Source organism: Anopheles stephensi, chromosome 2 (genome assembly GCF_013141755.1).
Source record: "Anopheles stephensi strain Indian chromosome 2, UCI_ANSTEP_V1.0, whole genome shotgun sequence".
In the NCBI taxonomy this organism is placed as follows: Eukaryota; Metazoa; Arthropoda; class Insecta; order Diptera; family Culicidae; genus Anopheles; species Anopheles stephensi.
Window position 1 is genome coordinate 12,315,798 of NC_050202.1, and position 16,612 is coordinate 12,332,409.

At 41.9% G+C, this 16,612-nt stretch overlaps 2 protein-coding genes across 5 annotated transcripts in view; both read right to left on the bottom strand.

Annotated features, from left to right (window-relative positions):
• LOC118504103 (calbindin-32) overlaps positions 1 to 12,805 on the bottom strand; it is a 64,364-nt gene extending 51,559 nt beyond the window's left edge. For all 4 annotated transcript variants that reach the window (XM_036038189.1, XM_036038187.1, XM_036038188.1 and 1 more), the window contains exon 1: positions 12,459 to 12,805. The gene's annotated coding sequence lies outside the window, so the exon portion shown is untranslated. The remainder of the gene's footprint in view (positions 1 to 12,458) is intronic.
• Positions 12,806 to 15,224: 2,419 nt separating this feature from the next.
• Positions 15,225 to 16,186, bottom strand: LOC118504115 (transmembrane protein 234 homolog). Its single transcript, XM_036038206.1, has 4 exons — positions 16,029 to 16,186; positions 15,642 to 15,925; positions 15,412 to 15,571; positions 15,225 to 15,341 (listed from the first exon to the last, which is right to left on the bottom strand). Exons 2-4 carry the CDS (start codon positions 15,858 to 15,860, stop codon positions 15,274 to 15,276), a joined length of 447 nt encoding a protein of 148 aa, XP_035894099.1. The 5' UTR covers positions 15,861 to 15,925; positions 16,029 to 16,186; the 3' UTR covers positions 15,225 to 15,273.
• Between the last annotated feature and the right edge of the window lie 426 nt (positions 16,187 to 16,612).

Below are 16,612 nucleotides of genomic sequence, written 5' to 3' on the forward strand. Positions count from 1 at the left end.
GGGTTTGGTCGTGCATATGAGGGAAGTATGATGATCGCGTATCGAATTATATTCGTCTGGCACCGCTGGGTTTTTCATGGCATGCGAATGATAACGGACGACTCAGCCCATTATATCTAGTAAGGCTGTGTACATGGAAATGGGTAGGATGGTAGTTGTTGATGCATCCACAAGAAAGACTGGGCTATGAGTTCGGAAGAAGACAGACTGTTGAGTGGTTTTCGTAAACCAAGACCCCGAAGTGGTTTTATTTTACTAAAAAGATTTGTTGAATTATTTCACATTGTACAGTAATCTTTTAGTGAGAAAAAAAAAGATTCAGTTGACTCTTGTTCAGTTTTATTTATTTATATTTATAGGATAACGGCTTGACGCCGTATTGTCAACACCGCATGTGTTGACTTTGATTGTTCAGTTTTCATATCAATAATTTTCTTCCTTCGTTCTTGTTTGAGTCCCTAATGCGTTAAGTTTCCTAATAGCTGCCACTTGAAGACACAGCAATATTCTTTGCGTCGAAAATTAATACATCAACTAGCATGGTATATAAATGAGAAAGGAGGAGCCCAATTCAATTTCCAAATCCCTCTCCATACACCTTTTGTTTGTGCTGATTCATGCCACCTAACCAGACATGCCAACTTCACAGTCAGCAAGCGATTTTTTAAATTAAGACTCATTGATATTAAGCTATATTTTTTATACAGTTATACAAAACAAAAATATATGAATAAAAAAAAACAAACATGACGTAAAGAGGTGAATATAAAACTCATTAAAACACAAAAAACACAAATCTACCCACGGTACCCTTCAAACAACCCTTGTAATGCATGCACCCTACTTAAACTCACCGTCAAATGCGTGTTTGTGCAGCAATCAATTATTGCTTACCGCTATAAAACCGATCATACTTATCGATTCGGTTTTACCTATTTTTAAAATCAATTTTACCCACCGAAGACTCCTGGTCAACCACAATTTCCCCACTTTCCGGACAGGGTTTTTGTTTTGCGACGACATCCGACCACTCCATTCACCCGCGGTACAACTGACTGTCTTCGCACGGACATTCATATCAAAGTTAGGATGAAAATAGAATGCCGGTCCGAACTGGCGTATGACAGTGACCTCGAAAAGGACAAACACACACACACCAGTTACAGATTAAGTATGCAGTCCACCGTCGAGCGGAAACTGACAAAAATCAATAATCTCTCCCATTTTCCGCCTTCAACGTGGCGTTATAAGGGAAATGGAATGAAAGGAGTGGCAGTGGAGTGGTTCTAGTATCAACCACAACCAGCCACATCATTTGACGCATTTAATGAATCCGCAAAAGTGTAGGGATTGTTCGGTAACGTTTTACTTTGGCGCATTCGTATGATAGAAACATTGTAAAAAATGGATTACAGAACCGATCGATTGTATGAAGTAAAAACCGATATAGTAGGCAATTGAATAAAATTTAAACAAATCTAAGTTTTATTACAAAAACACATAAAGGTATGAGTGTATCAAATTTAAGCAGATAATGCCTAAGTCGACAGTAAACTCCCGCATCCGGTATCTCCGTGTGATGTAAATTTTCAGCTCATGTGCACTGTAAATCCCAACCATATCGTAAACATTCGGCTCAGCGTGCAGACAAATGGCATAATCCAACCCGAATGGATGTAGCAAAACCCCTAATTGCATAGCAAACATTTGCACAAGCACAGAGCGAGCTGGTGAAAACAAGGCCACTCGGCCCATCCACACACGAGCTCATAAATTATGCCCACGATATCTCTTGCCCTCTTGCTCCGCGTCGGCTCATCATCAAGCCCTACCGAAAACAGCACGGTAGCCTTTCAACAGCTTTTCCGCCATGCTGCGTGCCGTGTTTGACGATGGCAAAACTTGGTCCTGTTTGTTGCCGGTGGTTTTTGAAACATGTCCGAGTGAAGTGAGCTCAGGTTACGGCGGGATGCATCGAAATGCATCGTATGCACCGACCCGTTTGAGCAAGCGTTGCACCGGAACACACCGACAGGAACGGGGTTTTCCGTGCGTTGAATGGAAATCAAATTTAAGCAAACGCAGCATGTAACCCTGTCACTGGCAGGTGATTCGCTTTGTATGGTGCGTCCTGTGGAGTCTCGTAAATTCTGTAAATTGAGCTCATACCCTCTTTCGCATCCAATCTCTCAAGCGAGCCTTTCCAAGGGGAAGGAAAAATTTGATTGAGATGTGAATGAATCACACCGGCTTGGTGGTTATACAAATAGAGAAAGAGAGAGACACTCACCTTTCAATTATAATGCCACCTCTGCACAACGCTTCCGAACATCGGAAAGCATCGCTACGAACAATGGAGACGCCTGGTCGTTTGTAGAAATTGGCTCAAGGATTCAAAGTTCATTACGTTGCCAAAGCGGTTCCACTTGACCGTTAGTTATGCAAAACCGTACCAAACCCATGCATACAGCGTGGCTTAATTGAAATAATCTCACCAAACGAATGTGTAAATACGCGTGGTACGAGAGTGAAAACAATTAAGAAGAGCTCCTGGGACACACACATCAAGCGCATGTAAGTGGTTCGTGTGAAGCGGATGGATTGCAGATGAAGGTTGAAAATCTGTCAGATAAATAACGCTAGCGCTTGTTTAAGCGTATCACTGTTAGCTTTGAAGTAGAATGAAGAAAGGGTACTCGAGACATTAATTAAAATAAATTTGCAAAATTTTGACGACGGTGTCAAGAATGTTTAAAGTTCCGGGAAAGAAATATGAGAGTTAAACAAACAAAAAACTAAACAAATAATTTGCTTTATAAAAAAAGCAATAAATTATTGTGTAAATATCATACCAATTATAAGGAAAATGTATAGTACTAATCACTTTGGAAATAGAAAACAACTGCAGGCACTGGAATAATTTGTTTATAACAAGTTTAAAATGATTCAAATCACTTATATATTTATGTAATATTTTTTTTACATATTAATTTATTCCACAAAAACTCAGCTGATGCTAAATCAATCTCAGCTCCACAAAACAACACTAATTTGCATCAAATGTGCTCAACAAATAACAGCTCGATTCAAAATTATTATGCCCGCTGCTCGGTTTCCCATCGGTATGCAAAATATGTTTATCAAGCAACGAATAAATCGCAAAACTGCTATGCAAATAAACAACCTAATTACCAGCACGCATTTAAGGTTCTCGCCCGTAACATGTTCATTACACAGCGCACAGAGGCAAACAACAACAACCGTTAATAAATTCAGTCCACTCCCCGGAAAAAAGCGATTATTTGCATTACTGTGGGCATAAAATATATTTCCATCCATCCACACAGCTCCACCGGCGGGGGACATTTTTGTCCAAGGTTCACACGTTTGATCGTTTCGCTGCTGGAAAATGCTGGATTGCCAATGCTTCGGGTCAGTTCGACACGAATGCTGAATTTATTACCAATCACCCGCGTACCTTTGCAATGTCCATAGTTAGTGTAAATTTTCGCCAAAATTGCTTCAGAATAACACACAAGAAACCCCCAAACGGAACACACCTGCTTTCGGATTTTTCGCAACCGAGCGAAAAACAACGCCAAATAAATAAACAACAGATTTTTGGTAGTGAAATTCGATTTCCAGTAGCTGTATTTTTGCACATTGCTTGTTGTTTTTCGAGAAATTATGTTGGCATAGGTGAGTGGCGTGTTTTCCCACCGACCTGTCGATTGGGGGATTGGGGTGATGGAAAATGTTATTGCGTGTGAGTGCTCTTTCGACAGGACTAGTAGCAGGTATAAGGTAATTTATAAGCTACTCAAGTGATATAGAATAAATAAACCTAATCAATAATGTGGGACGATGATAGGTCGGCCATGTTGGCTGAGTTGTGATTGGATTACAGCATCAGTTCATATTCGTAGACATTTTCTCGGGAATAGGTAAACGACATTCACACAATTAATCTGAAAACTACACATATTTAAATAAATACTGCACACTAACACTAGCTCCATCTGGTTGTTAAAATTGGTCTAAAAATGTTTATACAGCCTAGTTACCTACTTTCCTGAAGCAGCAGTCCAATGACAATATGGTTTTGGAAGGTTTTAGAGCATATTTCACTTAAGGAGCATCACATCCTATTAATATTAATATAACGCTCTCATACGATATCACGTTAATAGTGTTGCAGCTTCAGGCAACTAAATTACTATCGTGTATAAGCGTAGTCTAAATTGAGGGGCTTCAACCACATAATGGAACATTCTTCTAAATAATTTCTAAAACCAGTTAAATAGCCTTTAATGAGAAAAATAGTCGACGTATGGGACAGCTGAGCTAATTTATTCAAAATATTAAGCTTTATCTACTAAACTAAGACCTTAGTAACTAGAAAAAAGTCCGACCACGCCACGTCAACCAGTGAGGAACATTTGCTTACCATACATTTTCTTCCAAAAAGGCACCCACCTGCGTGCTCTTTTCGCGTGTCACTCACACCCAGCACAGAGGGGCTACAGGTTTTACTATTTTTGGTCGTCTACCACCACCCCCACCACGGCCGTTCTGAGCCGTTAACGTTCGTCACATCGTTGCCCCGGGTGTTATTGCTTCGGCGTGCCATCGGTATCGATGACGCAAGGAGCGAGTCTCATATATCCCGGCCGGCTCCAGTAATTGGTGCCACCTTCAAACGGCGACGCATTATTAACGCCACACGCATCGTCACACGGCCAGCCCGAAAAAAAACCCTCCGTGTCAACAGCAACCAGTCTTTCGGAACGGGGGATTTTCCTTCACGGAAAAGGTCTGTTGTTTCGACAACAAACAGTGATTCCAATCCCCAGGCCCGCTAGCTGCTAGCACCACGGCGATTGCACGGCGGAAAATCGATCGATGCTCAATAATTTGTGGGAGCATTCTGGAGCTCGTTCGCGAATGGCAAATAAAAACATTTTCCGACGCAGTGTGATTTTGTACCGATTTTTTTTTCCGGCAGGTTTTTCTTCCTTTTCCGGTTTTGCATAGCGCCCACACGGTATCGGATGCCGCGGACGACAGCACCTGAACACAACGCACACCTGAACGAGGCAGGATTTAGCAGCCAACTTTCAGCCTTTCAGTCAGTGTGTCTGGGCCTGGTCTGGTGTGGGGAAAAATCCTCTCGGGAAATGTACGCCAGAGTGGTTCTGAAGTGGATATATGCTTGCCATTGTTATGCAACGACAGTGAAGGTTCGTTGTTGTGTTGGGCGGGTACGGGGCAGGACAAGACGGAGCAGATTCTCTTTTCACCGGGAATCCCTTCAACGGTAGGATACACCGAGATGAGAATGCTTTCAAATCGGAAGATGTGTGTCAGTGATACAACAACAACAAAAAATGGAGAAGGTACGCTAGTTGATTAGGATGCATCGTTACGCTGGACAAGGACATGTGATTTGGAAGGATATGTAGGACACGAATATAAAAGATATTTCGTTCGTTCGAAGGGGTTTGATAGGATTTGCTTAAAAGTAGGGTAAAAGTGATTTTATTTCGTATATTACCGTTATCTAGCTCTGGTTTATGCTAGTTTATTTGGTTATGTGTCATTCTCAAGCTTGAGATTCGAAATGGCTCTACGGATTGCATACTTTAAGGCGCTTATGCATAAAAACTGTACAAGAATCGAAATAAGATACTCTTATGAAATATTTCAATCTAAAATGATTTAAGAGATTATAATTAAGCTTGTAAGACCAAACTTGGTCTCCGAATCAAGTGATTCATCAAGCAGAGGTCAGACCAAACTTAAATTCTTCTTTGACGGTTACTCAAGGTAAGCTCCAATTTTTTTATTCATTAAACCGCAATTATTATTTGCACCTTTTTAGCTTATTTTTATTAAAAAAAAGCTCTTTGAAACGAGTTCAATAAAAAATGGTTTCTAGTGAGGAAGTTTTGGTGACATATCCAAGTCATCCCCGTGATGTTGCTTCACCCGATATCTACTGGGCCCATGCAATAAGAGCATCCTTCCGGAAAATTATGAGCTCTATGAGCGAGATACTAAAATTTCATTATTATAATAGCACCTTTGAATTGTTTTTTCGGACACTAAATCAATGTCTGATCAAATAATAATAATCATCCATATTTATGTGCGTCAGCAGTTTGTTTTCTGGCGCTCACGGGTTAAAATTACATCGCTACATACATTGTTTGACTCATTTCATAAATTATAATATAAATCTATTCGTCTGGAGCGACCGAAACAGTCTCAACCTCGATTCGGAATTTGCACACGAATCCATAAATTTCCACACAGACGGCTGTTCCCCGACGGCCGTTGCGATGGAAAGATCGCAATCTGATTTCATTACTATTTCACCTTGTCGCACATCGGCACAAATGAACGCAAGTGAAAGTGCGAAACGCACCGGTACACGAACACGATTGTAGCGCGCGCGCGGGAAAGTCACGGTGAAGGTCGGCCAGACCCTTGAGTTGAGCAATCTAAGTAACACATACATCGGGCCAGAACTTACTGCCAGCTAGCCACTAACTCCACCACTGTCTACGCAACGCACGGAAATCGATATCGGTGCGTAGCTACTCCTTCCATCCCTTCGTCGTTACCTTGTTGCAGCAGCAAGTAACAAGGCTACATTTTCGGGTCCCTCGATTCAGTTTTAGTCGCTCTAGTCGAACGTAAACATTAAAATCCAACCCACCATCCGTCCCGTCCCGACGACCGTTCCCGGAGCAAGGAATCGAAGAAGAATAAATAATCAAAAGCAATTTATCGTGGAACGTGGGTTGGTTTATGAACTGTCGCCACTAGAACAGTTTCTCACGATTTCTCTTCCGAGTGGAATGTATAATCTAGGTCGTGAAAACTTTGCCGCCCCCCGGTACTACTGTGTACTGTGCGGGGAAAGCCGGGAAAATGCCGGGAAACGATGATTATTTTCGATCGTTGCGGGGATTTTCCTTCTCCAAAATGGAGATCTCACTCAAAGGATCGGTAGTTTGGTGAAGCAGGCCAATATTTCTTAACCCAGATTTAGACACTTTATTTATTAACAAGATTTTATCATAAGCGTAAAGTGTAAAGGGGGGTTTTTGGTCGGGAAATCATTTATAGTAACTTCTTATAAAATAAATGACAGAAAACCGAGCATTTTATTTAGGATTTCTTGAAATTTTAATCCTGGCCACATGAGCACCGTTAGAAGAAAAAAAACTTTTCAATTTTGTTGTTGAAAGTATTATTTAACACAACCTTAAAAATGAAAAATAAACTTAAACTTTGTATTTTAAAGTTAGTCAAAAAAATCTTGATCGGGGTAACAAAATTACAATAAAGAACCTGAAACCAATTAACGTTTTCCTCCTGTAGCTATTTGTCAAGAAGTGTTCCTAGCTGACTTGAGCCGTGGGATAAATTTTGTTATATTTTTATAATATTCTATTACATTTTATCTTTCTGAAAGACAGATTGACTTATTTTTACACAATGTTTTCGATTTTCTGTACCGATGTAAAGCAATGTATCTCCGATCTTTACCATCTTTTCGCTTTGCTTAGCCATTTCTATCACTGCTTGTGGGTGTCACATATCAAATACAAATACATTATTTAAAAGGTTATCAAAAATGCCTTATTTCATAAAGAATTGAAATGAATATAAGCGACATAAAACATAATAAAAATCAAAATATAAAAAAAAATCGTGTCTTTCACGTAAAAACTGTACGGCAGGGAGCTAAAACCGTTTACTTGACTTGTTCAAAAAAAATGTTACGTTAAAAAAGTAATTCTCTATAAATTACTTCAACGCCAGTTTCAGCTAACTCTTCTAGTTTTTATTTTATTCTAAAAAAAAGGTGTTCGTATAGTTGTGTTAAGGACTGTATAAACATTCTATTCAAACAATTTTCATCTATAATCCTGGTCACGGCATCATATTTTATTTTAAATTTCATTTGCTTTCGTTTCATTGTTCGTTTTATTGAAACTTGCTTTAAAATTAACGGCCTTTGCTCAATAACACAAAAGTATTATTTTTTAAATCTTTACTTAAGATGGTGACGTTCTCAACCCTGGTTACGGCAACCTAAGTAAAGAAAGCAAACTCCATATCCCACCAAAAGAGTTAGAAATATTGCAAACGATATTGTTTTTTTTTCTTTGTCATTCGTTTCACCTCCACGATTACAGTACAGCGCACCGGATGACTCAGTGCAACATACTTACAATTCGATTTTTTTCCTCACCCGCTCCCATATGGCCAAAGCGTGTGTAATGTAATGGAATATGTATCGTTGTCGCATAAACAATGCAACCGAGCGGAAAAGATTGTTTACGCTACCGGCAAACACGATGGGATGAGCAAAGGTGTGTGTGTGGAAGCATCTTGGCACACCCTTTCTCTCTCTCTCTTTCTCTCCCGGAAGGGGGGTAATCGTTTTTCCAAATTCGCTCAAATTGAATTTCAAGAATATTGCGTCCGTCCATTTGGCGTTGCACAAACATCACGAAAAAAACCATCTGTTGTAGAGTTGGCAAATTTCTTCGAATTGGACAGAGATTGATTTTACCGCCGTGTTTCATCTTGCTAGAAATTCGTTAGTTAGTAGGAAAAATGTCCAATTTGCGAATCGCGACTGGGAACAGGAAGCTTAGCAATAAAGAAACGAAACGGACATGGGATGCATGTTTAATTGAAACAATAATATGCGAGCGCGTCTGACTGATTCCTAGCACAACTGTTTTCACTTACACACGCGGCAGTAATTTGACAATGTCCAGCAAGCCGGAAATCGTGGGCAATGTTTATGGGAAAGGGGTATAAAGGAATCGGATCGGACAGATTAATGATGTTTGGAGTTGGGCAGTGCGCGTTCGGCAAGATCGATCGACGTTCGATTGGCGGCCAACAAATCGCGGTCTCAAGTTATGGATCGGTCAGCGTTGTGTATTGATTGCCCGGATGGAAATGTTTGATGTTTGGCGGGGAAATGGCCGGAAGTGGGAAAACCACTGTAGCAAAATGGTACAAACTGGCAGGACATTTATTGTTGGGTAGAGAGGTAGAGAGTGCGATGTGTACGATGAGGGATGTTGTTTATAATTAAATAATTTAAATGCTGTTGTAAACCATGCATTAAATTATTGAATATAGTTATACGCTAAAACAAACTTTCTTCTACAGTGGGTACCTTTAGTATAAGATCGCTGTTTTTATCTTAAATAGCACATAATAATGAAGCAATATTTAACAATTATTTACTATCATGACGGGTGAGCAGCAGCCATGAGACTCATTTTAATCGAACTTCATCAAATTTTTAATATTTCATCGCTATATTGGATAATTTATATTCCTCAAATACTTCTTGGGCCCTGCGTACGAGGAGGCGGTCTGGCTGGGATTTGAAACCCGATCCTTCCTTGTGAAGACCGGTACCGTCTCGTCTCAGCCATCGAAGCGTCTCACAAAAAAAATTAATAGCAATCTGAAAATTAGATTTTTAAATCCGAAATGTAAAAGTAATTTCAAATTTCTTACAAAAATAAATTTATTTATTAAAAAAGTGTTATTTTTTAACAAAAATTATGTTTCTATCATTTCGAAAAATACCAAATTAGCATAAAAGCTTGAGATGGTCCGGTGGCGATAACGACGCCGGTCTTCACACGGCAGGACCGGGGTTTAAATCCCATCCAGACCGCCTCCCCGTACGCAGGGCTGACTACTTTGTTAACTTTTAAAGTTTAAGCAAACTGTTAAAAGTACTTTTATTTTCCATTTATCAAAAGAAAAAAACTATCTGCTCGCAAACCAAGTGCTTTTAAAGTTATGTTACGCACCGTAGGTCCATAAAAATGGTAAATAAAAATTCAAGATACATTTTTCATTTGCGTAAGCATGATTTTTTTTCCTCGGCTATAAATTATTCCATAACAGCGTAACAGCAACTTCACTGGCCACACAGTCCATGAATTTTAAACAATACGCCAACGATCCGTTCACTCACACACACACACTCGCCGACTATTTTGCAATATTCATGCTGTCACGGCCGGAAAACGCCAGCCCCGCCAGTATGTAGCGGCTTCAATCGAAACCCATGTGTGCCCCATATCCTTTCTACGGGAGCGTGAGTCCCTTCAGGATGATGATGTAAGTTTCCTGAGCACGGGAAAGATGCTTCCGACCGTCCTACGCGAGCGAGAATTCTATTGTGTAAATGTATCATTTCGATTGGGAATTGGGAGTTATTTGAATTTACTGTACTAACTAACTAACGAGTAAATCAGTAACGAATCTGTGAAGCCATTAAACTACTACCTGACAGCATGCGAAAACGTTATTCAGTTCGCTATTCTGTGCCGTAAGATAAACGGTAATTAAAAGAATTATCGATTAGACAATTACAAGCTCACAGCGATCGGTACGTCGATGGTGCGGCTCGGCCCATTTAATATGTGCACCGTGCACGTGCACGTACGTTACGGTCTCTAAATCGACGAAAGGTACCCTGGCATAATGAAAGGAGGCTAATGAAGGGGGAGGCTTCGCTGCGTAAAGCTGCGAACATGATGAAACCACCACCAGCAGCACAGGCAGCAGGGGATCCTTTATTTCACTCGCAAATGAATCCATTATACCCGGTCCCAGGCGGCTCGGGATAGTGCTGGATAAAAAGCGAGCAAAACTATTCATACACCCTTCTCTGCCCGTTCGCTTACACAGGCACATGTCGGGTGAAAACGCTGTCGAGCTCCGTATCTGATCTGAGGTGCTCGGTAAACGTGAACCAAACTGGGCCCGTTCGCTCTCGGGATCATGCAAATGGAGCCGTTTTTCCCCGACTCGTATGTACTCGCACGCAAACAGGCGAATCGTAAGCGTGTTCGTCCTTGATCGTTGCGTTGTTCAGCACACACACATACACACCATAGTCACCCTATAGTCACGCACAAAACGTCGAACAAATGACAATTAGTGGGCCGTAGGTTCGTAGGTCTTCGAAACTACTCTACATCCCCCACCCCTTTCACATATCATGTCGTTCGAGCGAAAGCCACATTGGATTTGATTCTAATCAACCGGGTTCACCATGGAGTGGCGCAACTATCTTTCCATCCATCCAGCACCAGGCGCCTCCATCGGTTCCGCCGCATCCTTTCAGGTGGCGTGACACGATAATCTTGATTCACGCCAACCAGCCACACCATCCACTCGCTCACCGGGTTTGTTATCTATTAAATGGAAAATTACTACAGCTGCATTATTTCCGCGTCAAATCACGGCGGTTCGGAGCGTTAGGCGCTTAAGATTAATGGCAATCGAAGCCTTTGGGGCTATGATTTATGTATGGGTATTTATACGAAATGTTCAGTTTAATTATCAACTATAAAATGAGAAAATTAAGGAAATGTTATTGAATATTCATTGCATGAATTCTTGTACTCAATACAATGGTTGAAAATTATTTATGTCGTTATGTGGAGCATTTGAAGTCGAATTTTGTCACTCAATCATGCCAATGGTCAGGATTGAACCATATAAATATTTCTACTGAGGAAAATATGAAAGAAATTACGATTCATCATATTAAATACTCGATGGTGTAGCTGACGTTGAAGGTATTTTAAGGCATTAAAATAAAAGATCATTCGGGACGCCTCGCAAGTTTTTTCTTCTGATTTTCACAGTTAGTATACTCTTTCAGCACCACTTCTTTGGCAGCACAAAACTGGCTTTGGCTTATACAAAAATAAGTAATAATTACATTACTTGCATTTCGTCCAACCAAATAATTTTATTTGGTGCAATCGTAACACTTATTCACGGTCCCCAGTTAAACCGAGCCTAATTTTAGCCTTCCACTTCATTTTCTCTAGCTTCACTACCCTTGTCCACTGTACAAATAAAACAACTTTTTGTCGCAACCTTCCAAGTAGCGGGAATTAGTTCATCGATTTAACAGCACAAAGCAACAGCACACAACAAAAGTGACAAATCCTTCGTCCAGACCGACAAAGATCTTTACCTGGTGGGCAGGATAAAAACAAAAGGCCAACAATTAAGCTCGAAAATGTACGGCGAACGTGTACGGGCCCGCTACGAACCATCAGTTCAGTTTTCCCGTCGCCATTAAAACGGACGACCCGGTGGTACAGGCCTGCCGTGGCTGCTACAGCAACAGCAAAACAACCTGTAGACGCAGGTTCAACCCAGCCAAGGTCCCGGTCGCCGGTACAACCGGATGGCCGGGTGAGCGGCTGTGTGTGTGTGTGTGTGATAATAATAACGATAACGATTACGATAATAATGTGGATGCGAACGAGCCGCTGGGACGACCCGTCCCGTGTGTTCCGTAGGCGGCGAAACACGACCCTTTTTTCCAGGACATAATGATTGACACTTTCGGGCAGTCGGCAAGGGATAACACTTACTTGCTGCTGCTGCTGCTGGTTGGGGGCTGATTTTGCTGATGATGCTGGAATTACCACAATCACTGCCCTGCCGTGTGATCACACCGTTCACCGACCCACACGCACCCGGGGTCAGCGCGTACCGTTCACTGACACTGGCCGCTCAACTGGTAAACAATAATGTTTCACTGGACGGGCATGCACGGAACAGAAACTTACCAACCCGGACACAAACACTCATACACACGCACACACACTCACACAGAGGAAATCACGTCCCTCACGACGGTAAGGGTGACGACGGTGGACGTTCTAGCAGCCGTCCGATTCGGTCGGTGTCTCAACTCGCTGTGAGATGTGTCCGCAGCGAGCGGCGCGTATTAATAACATCCGTGCAGCGAGCTCCCCGGTGGTGCAAGTGGGACAGTGCGACAGTTTTCCGACCACGCGCCGAAAGCTTCCGAAAGCATCCGAACGACAGCTTTCGTTTTGCCACCCACTTTGCTGGTGAGGGCGTCTGCAATCGAGAGTTTTTGTTGTCGTGCGAGCGGTTCGGCTTTTCATGCGGTGTCCCAGCACCATCTGTTCCGATTGGAGGGTACCTTATTTTTCGCTTAACCACAACACACACACACACACACAGATACACACGATCCGCGTGTTTCCCTTCGATGGGAAAAGCCTTCTTTTCACGGTCGTCAACAAACGGCACCAATACAGCTAGCCCGTCGACGTCCCGACACGCATACACCGAGAGCTTTCACAAATCCTTGTGCGGATTGCCTACCTTCGGGCGTTTTCGCTGGCGAATTCATTCATAACAAGCGCAGCGGGCGTAGATAAAACGGCCAACGTGATGCGACGCAGAGCGTTTGCACTTGGGCAGTCGGAAAAGCGTTAGGTGGTGGTAACGCGTAACTCACTTTAACAGAAAAAAAGGTAACATGAATTTATCCTGCGGAGGATTGGATGGTCAGGTGATTTGAGACTTTCACAGGTGCTTCCTCCTTGCGGAAGGAATCATCGGTATGCGTCTGTTTCGGGTGTAAGAGTTTGTGTGTGAATGTCGGAAGGACTTTCATTTCGGATACAAAACAATTTTCCGCATCGAACAAGCTGGAACTCGTTGGAAACGAAAATAATTAGGAAAAAATCTCTGTTGAGATTGTTCTTATCAATTTAAGGACATCTCTCTTTCTCTTTCTCTCTCTCTCTCTCTCTCTCTCTCTCTCTCTCTCTCTCTCTCTCTCTCTCTCTTTGAGTATTAATTGCTGTGAATTGCTTGGTTCGCTGTGTAGAATCTCGCACAGCTTATTCCGCCAATTCGTACCAAGTGCAAATGCATCCGTCCACACAATTTGTACGATGCATGAATAAAACATCCGTTGCAATGTATGTGCCTTCGCCCGGGACAAACTTTCTATTCCTTTGGCGTGCCTACGATTATGATAAATAGCTCCGACTGTAAACGACCGCCAACCTTAGCGGCTTATCGAAGCTCGTTACCCGCACGCTCTCGCTATCCCGCACTCCACTCCATCAGCGGTTCAAAGTTTGAAATATATCTGCATGCATCTACAGCGATCTCCAGTTCCACCAATGCAATTTCTTATTCATGGCTCTCTTACTCACGCCGTTCAATGCAAAGCCCGCAAGGAAACGGATTTGTGCCCTAGCTTGCCAAAAACGGCGCTGCGACTGGCAATGAATAGTTTTCGCCCCACATCGCCTCCTCCCAGCGCGAGCTTACGAAGGAGCGCAAAGCCGGAAAACTTTTGCGTCTTTTGAACGATGCAGTTGATGTTCTGCTGTGAGCATCGTTCTGAATGTATGAGCACATATTTCCCTGGTCTGGTGGTAGGGCATTTGATATGTTTTTTTTCCTTTCTTTCTTTTTGCTTGAATGTTTGCTAGAAAAGCAATTAAAAAGAAGTAAAAAAGGACACCCTCAATCGTTCAGGCATAGAATTATTGCATGCCAATGCTTTGGTGGACGGCGAGACCACGGAAAAACAATGACCAGCGGCCAATCTGGGTCGGCAGGCAGGCTGCATAATTGGGTCAGGGTAAAGTTTAATTTATGCTCACAGCATAATAGAAAACAAATAATAACTGCATTAGGAGTAGTGCTGTGCTTTTTGCACACTTTGTAGGAAAAAGAGAGCGGCGAGTGTGATATGAATAATTTTATTTATTCTTGTTTTTTATCATCTAATTTGGAGCACAACACAACGCAAACTAGTTTTCGGCAGGGACGAGTAGGACAGCTGTTACCCTACGTAGGGGGGATTTTTACAAGATCTGCTAGATGGAGGGAGATATCCTGACGGATGAACGAGCGATGATCGACTGCTAGTTCCAGAGACACCTGGTTGGCAGACAGCTGACCAACGTTTGGATCAGTGCCATCACGGATGATATCGTACATTTGCTACAGTGAGTGATGCGTTAGCTCGACTGGTCAAGGTCCTGAGAATAAGACTGACAATCAATGCGTCGAAGATGCAATGCAAACTTTGAAAGAGCTGGCGATAGGAGTTTTGCTACTTTAGTACCATACCCAGATATCCGAGGTCTCGTGTCTATGATGGACATACTGTAAGACTATGTTTGGCTTCGTATGCCAGCAAGCAATTCTAAATCGGAGACTATTTGGTTGAATTATTGCCAACAATGTCCAGGAATTTTCCACCAAATCTAAAATTACTTAAATTGCGTAATAAAAGCATTACTTAAAATTGCTTCAAATAAAATGTTGTGTGATAAACACAAGTTAATAAACACAAGTTCCTTTATATACTTAAAAATTTATTTCATAAACAGCTCCAACATTCTATCACAGTACTTTATCAATTCCACAGATAACGGTTCCCAGTATGACTAGTGCCATTCCACAATAAATTTCTAAAATAAAACATTCGATAAATAGGTAGCTCATTAAAACAAAGAAACGTTTTTTAAACGTTTTACTCACTCCAGCCCGATTGCCTTTCGCCCAGCAACCTTGCAGTGATGGCCGTAAATACGAACGTTAGCGAGTTGGCCATCGGTACGGTAAGCGATAGTTCAGTCCTTTGCAGAGTTAAAACATACACGACGCTGCCCAGTTGATTGATGAGCAGAGGCAGCAAGTACTAGCATAGGAAATAAAAATTTAATCATCCGGTAAACATTAGCATTAGCGAAACATTCTCAGTACGTTACCTGCCAACGAGAGATGAGAAATCGTACTTCCAGCCAAAGCTGGCCCAGCTTGCTGTTTGCCTTTAGCTGGTTGTATCCGATACTGCCACGCTTTAGGAAAGGGTTAGTTGCACCCCACATTAGCGCAACGAGTAAAATGCTAAGCACCGCGTAGATGTCCACTGGCACCGGTGTGATGTTTGATGCCGGTCTGATAAGCTTCTCGGGAGAATCCATCATGTTGTGAAGAGATGTACTACTCAGTTGGGTTTGATGTCTGGGAGTCTGAAAATATACATTGATCTCTGGAAACAATTCAATATAATGGAGAATGTTAGTAGGATTGCACCGAAAAGAATGTTTTAGAACAGCGAAAGAAGAGAAGATTCGTTATCGCCCAGAACTGACCACTCAACGAAATAATTTTCCAATATCGTAGATTTTGTCTGTTTTTTGTGATCAATGGAATGATAAAATCGGAACAAAACTAATGCAAACTAATGTTTTCCTAGCTCCAAAACACTCTCCAACAGACACCGCTGTTGAAGACGACAAGAAATGTAAACAACAACATTGCGAGCCGTTCCAGAGATGTCAAATCAGTCATGTTCGAATTTTCGAACATCGATGGAGTTTCGACATTCAGTCAACACCAAGGTGTATGTATTTAGAAGGTGAATTTTTATCGATTTGACAGGGCGACATTTTAGTCGAGTTATGTCAGAGTTTGTTTACAAAAACATATGGTATGGGCAACAAACATGAACAAACAGCCTCGATTCTCAATCCCTTGAGCATATTCGCTAATTTATGGGTCATCTTCGCTTATCAAATGTTGTACCACAGAAGATTGACGATATTTGGTTGCATTTTTCGTCAAAAAATCGCAAGCGATACCACCACCGGCGCCTCCTCCGACGCTGCCATCACTCTTCTCAATACCCTTCCCCTCGATCACCACGGAACTGTTATGTCAGGTCGAGAAATGTCAA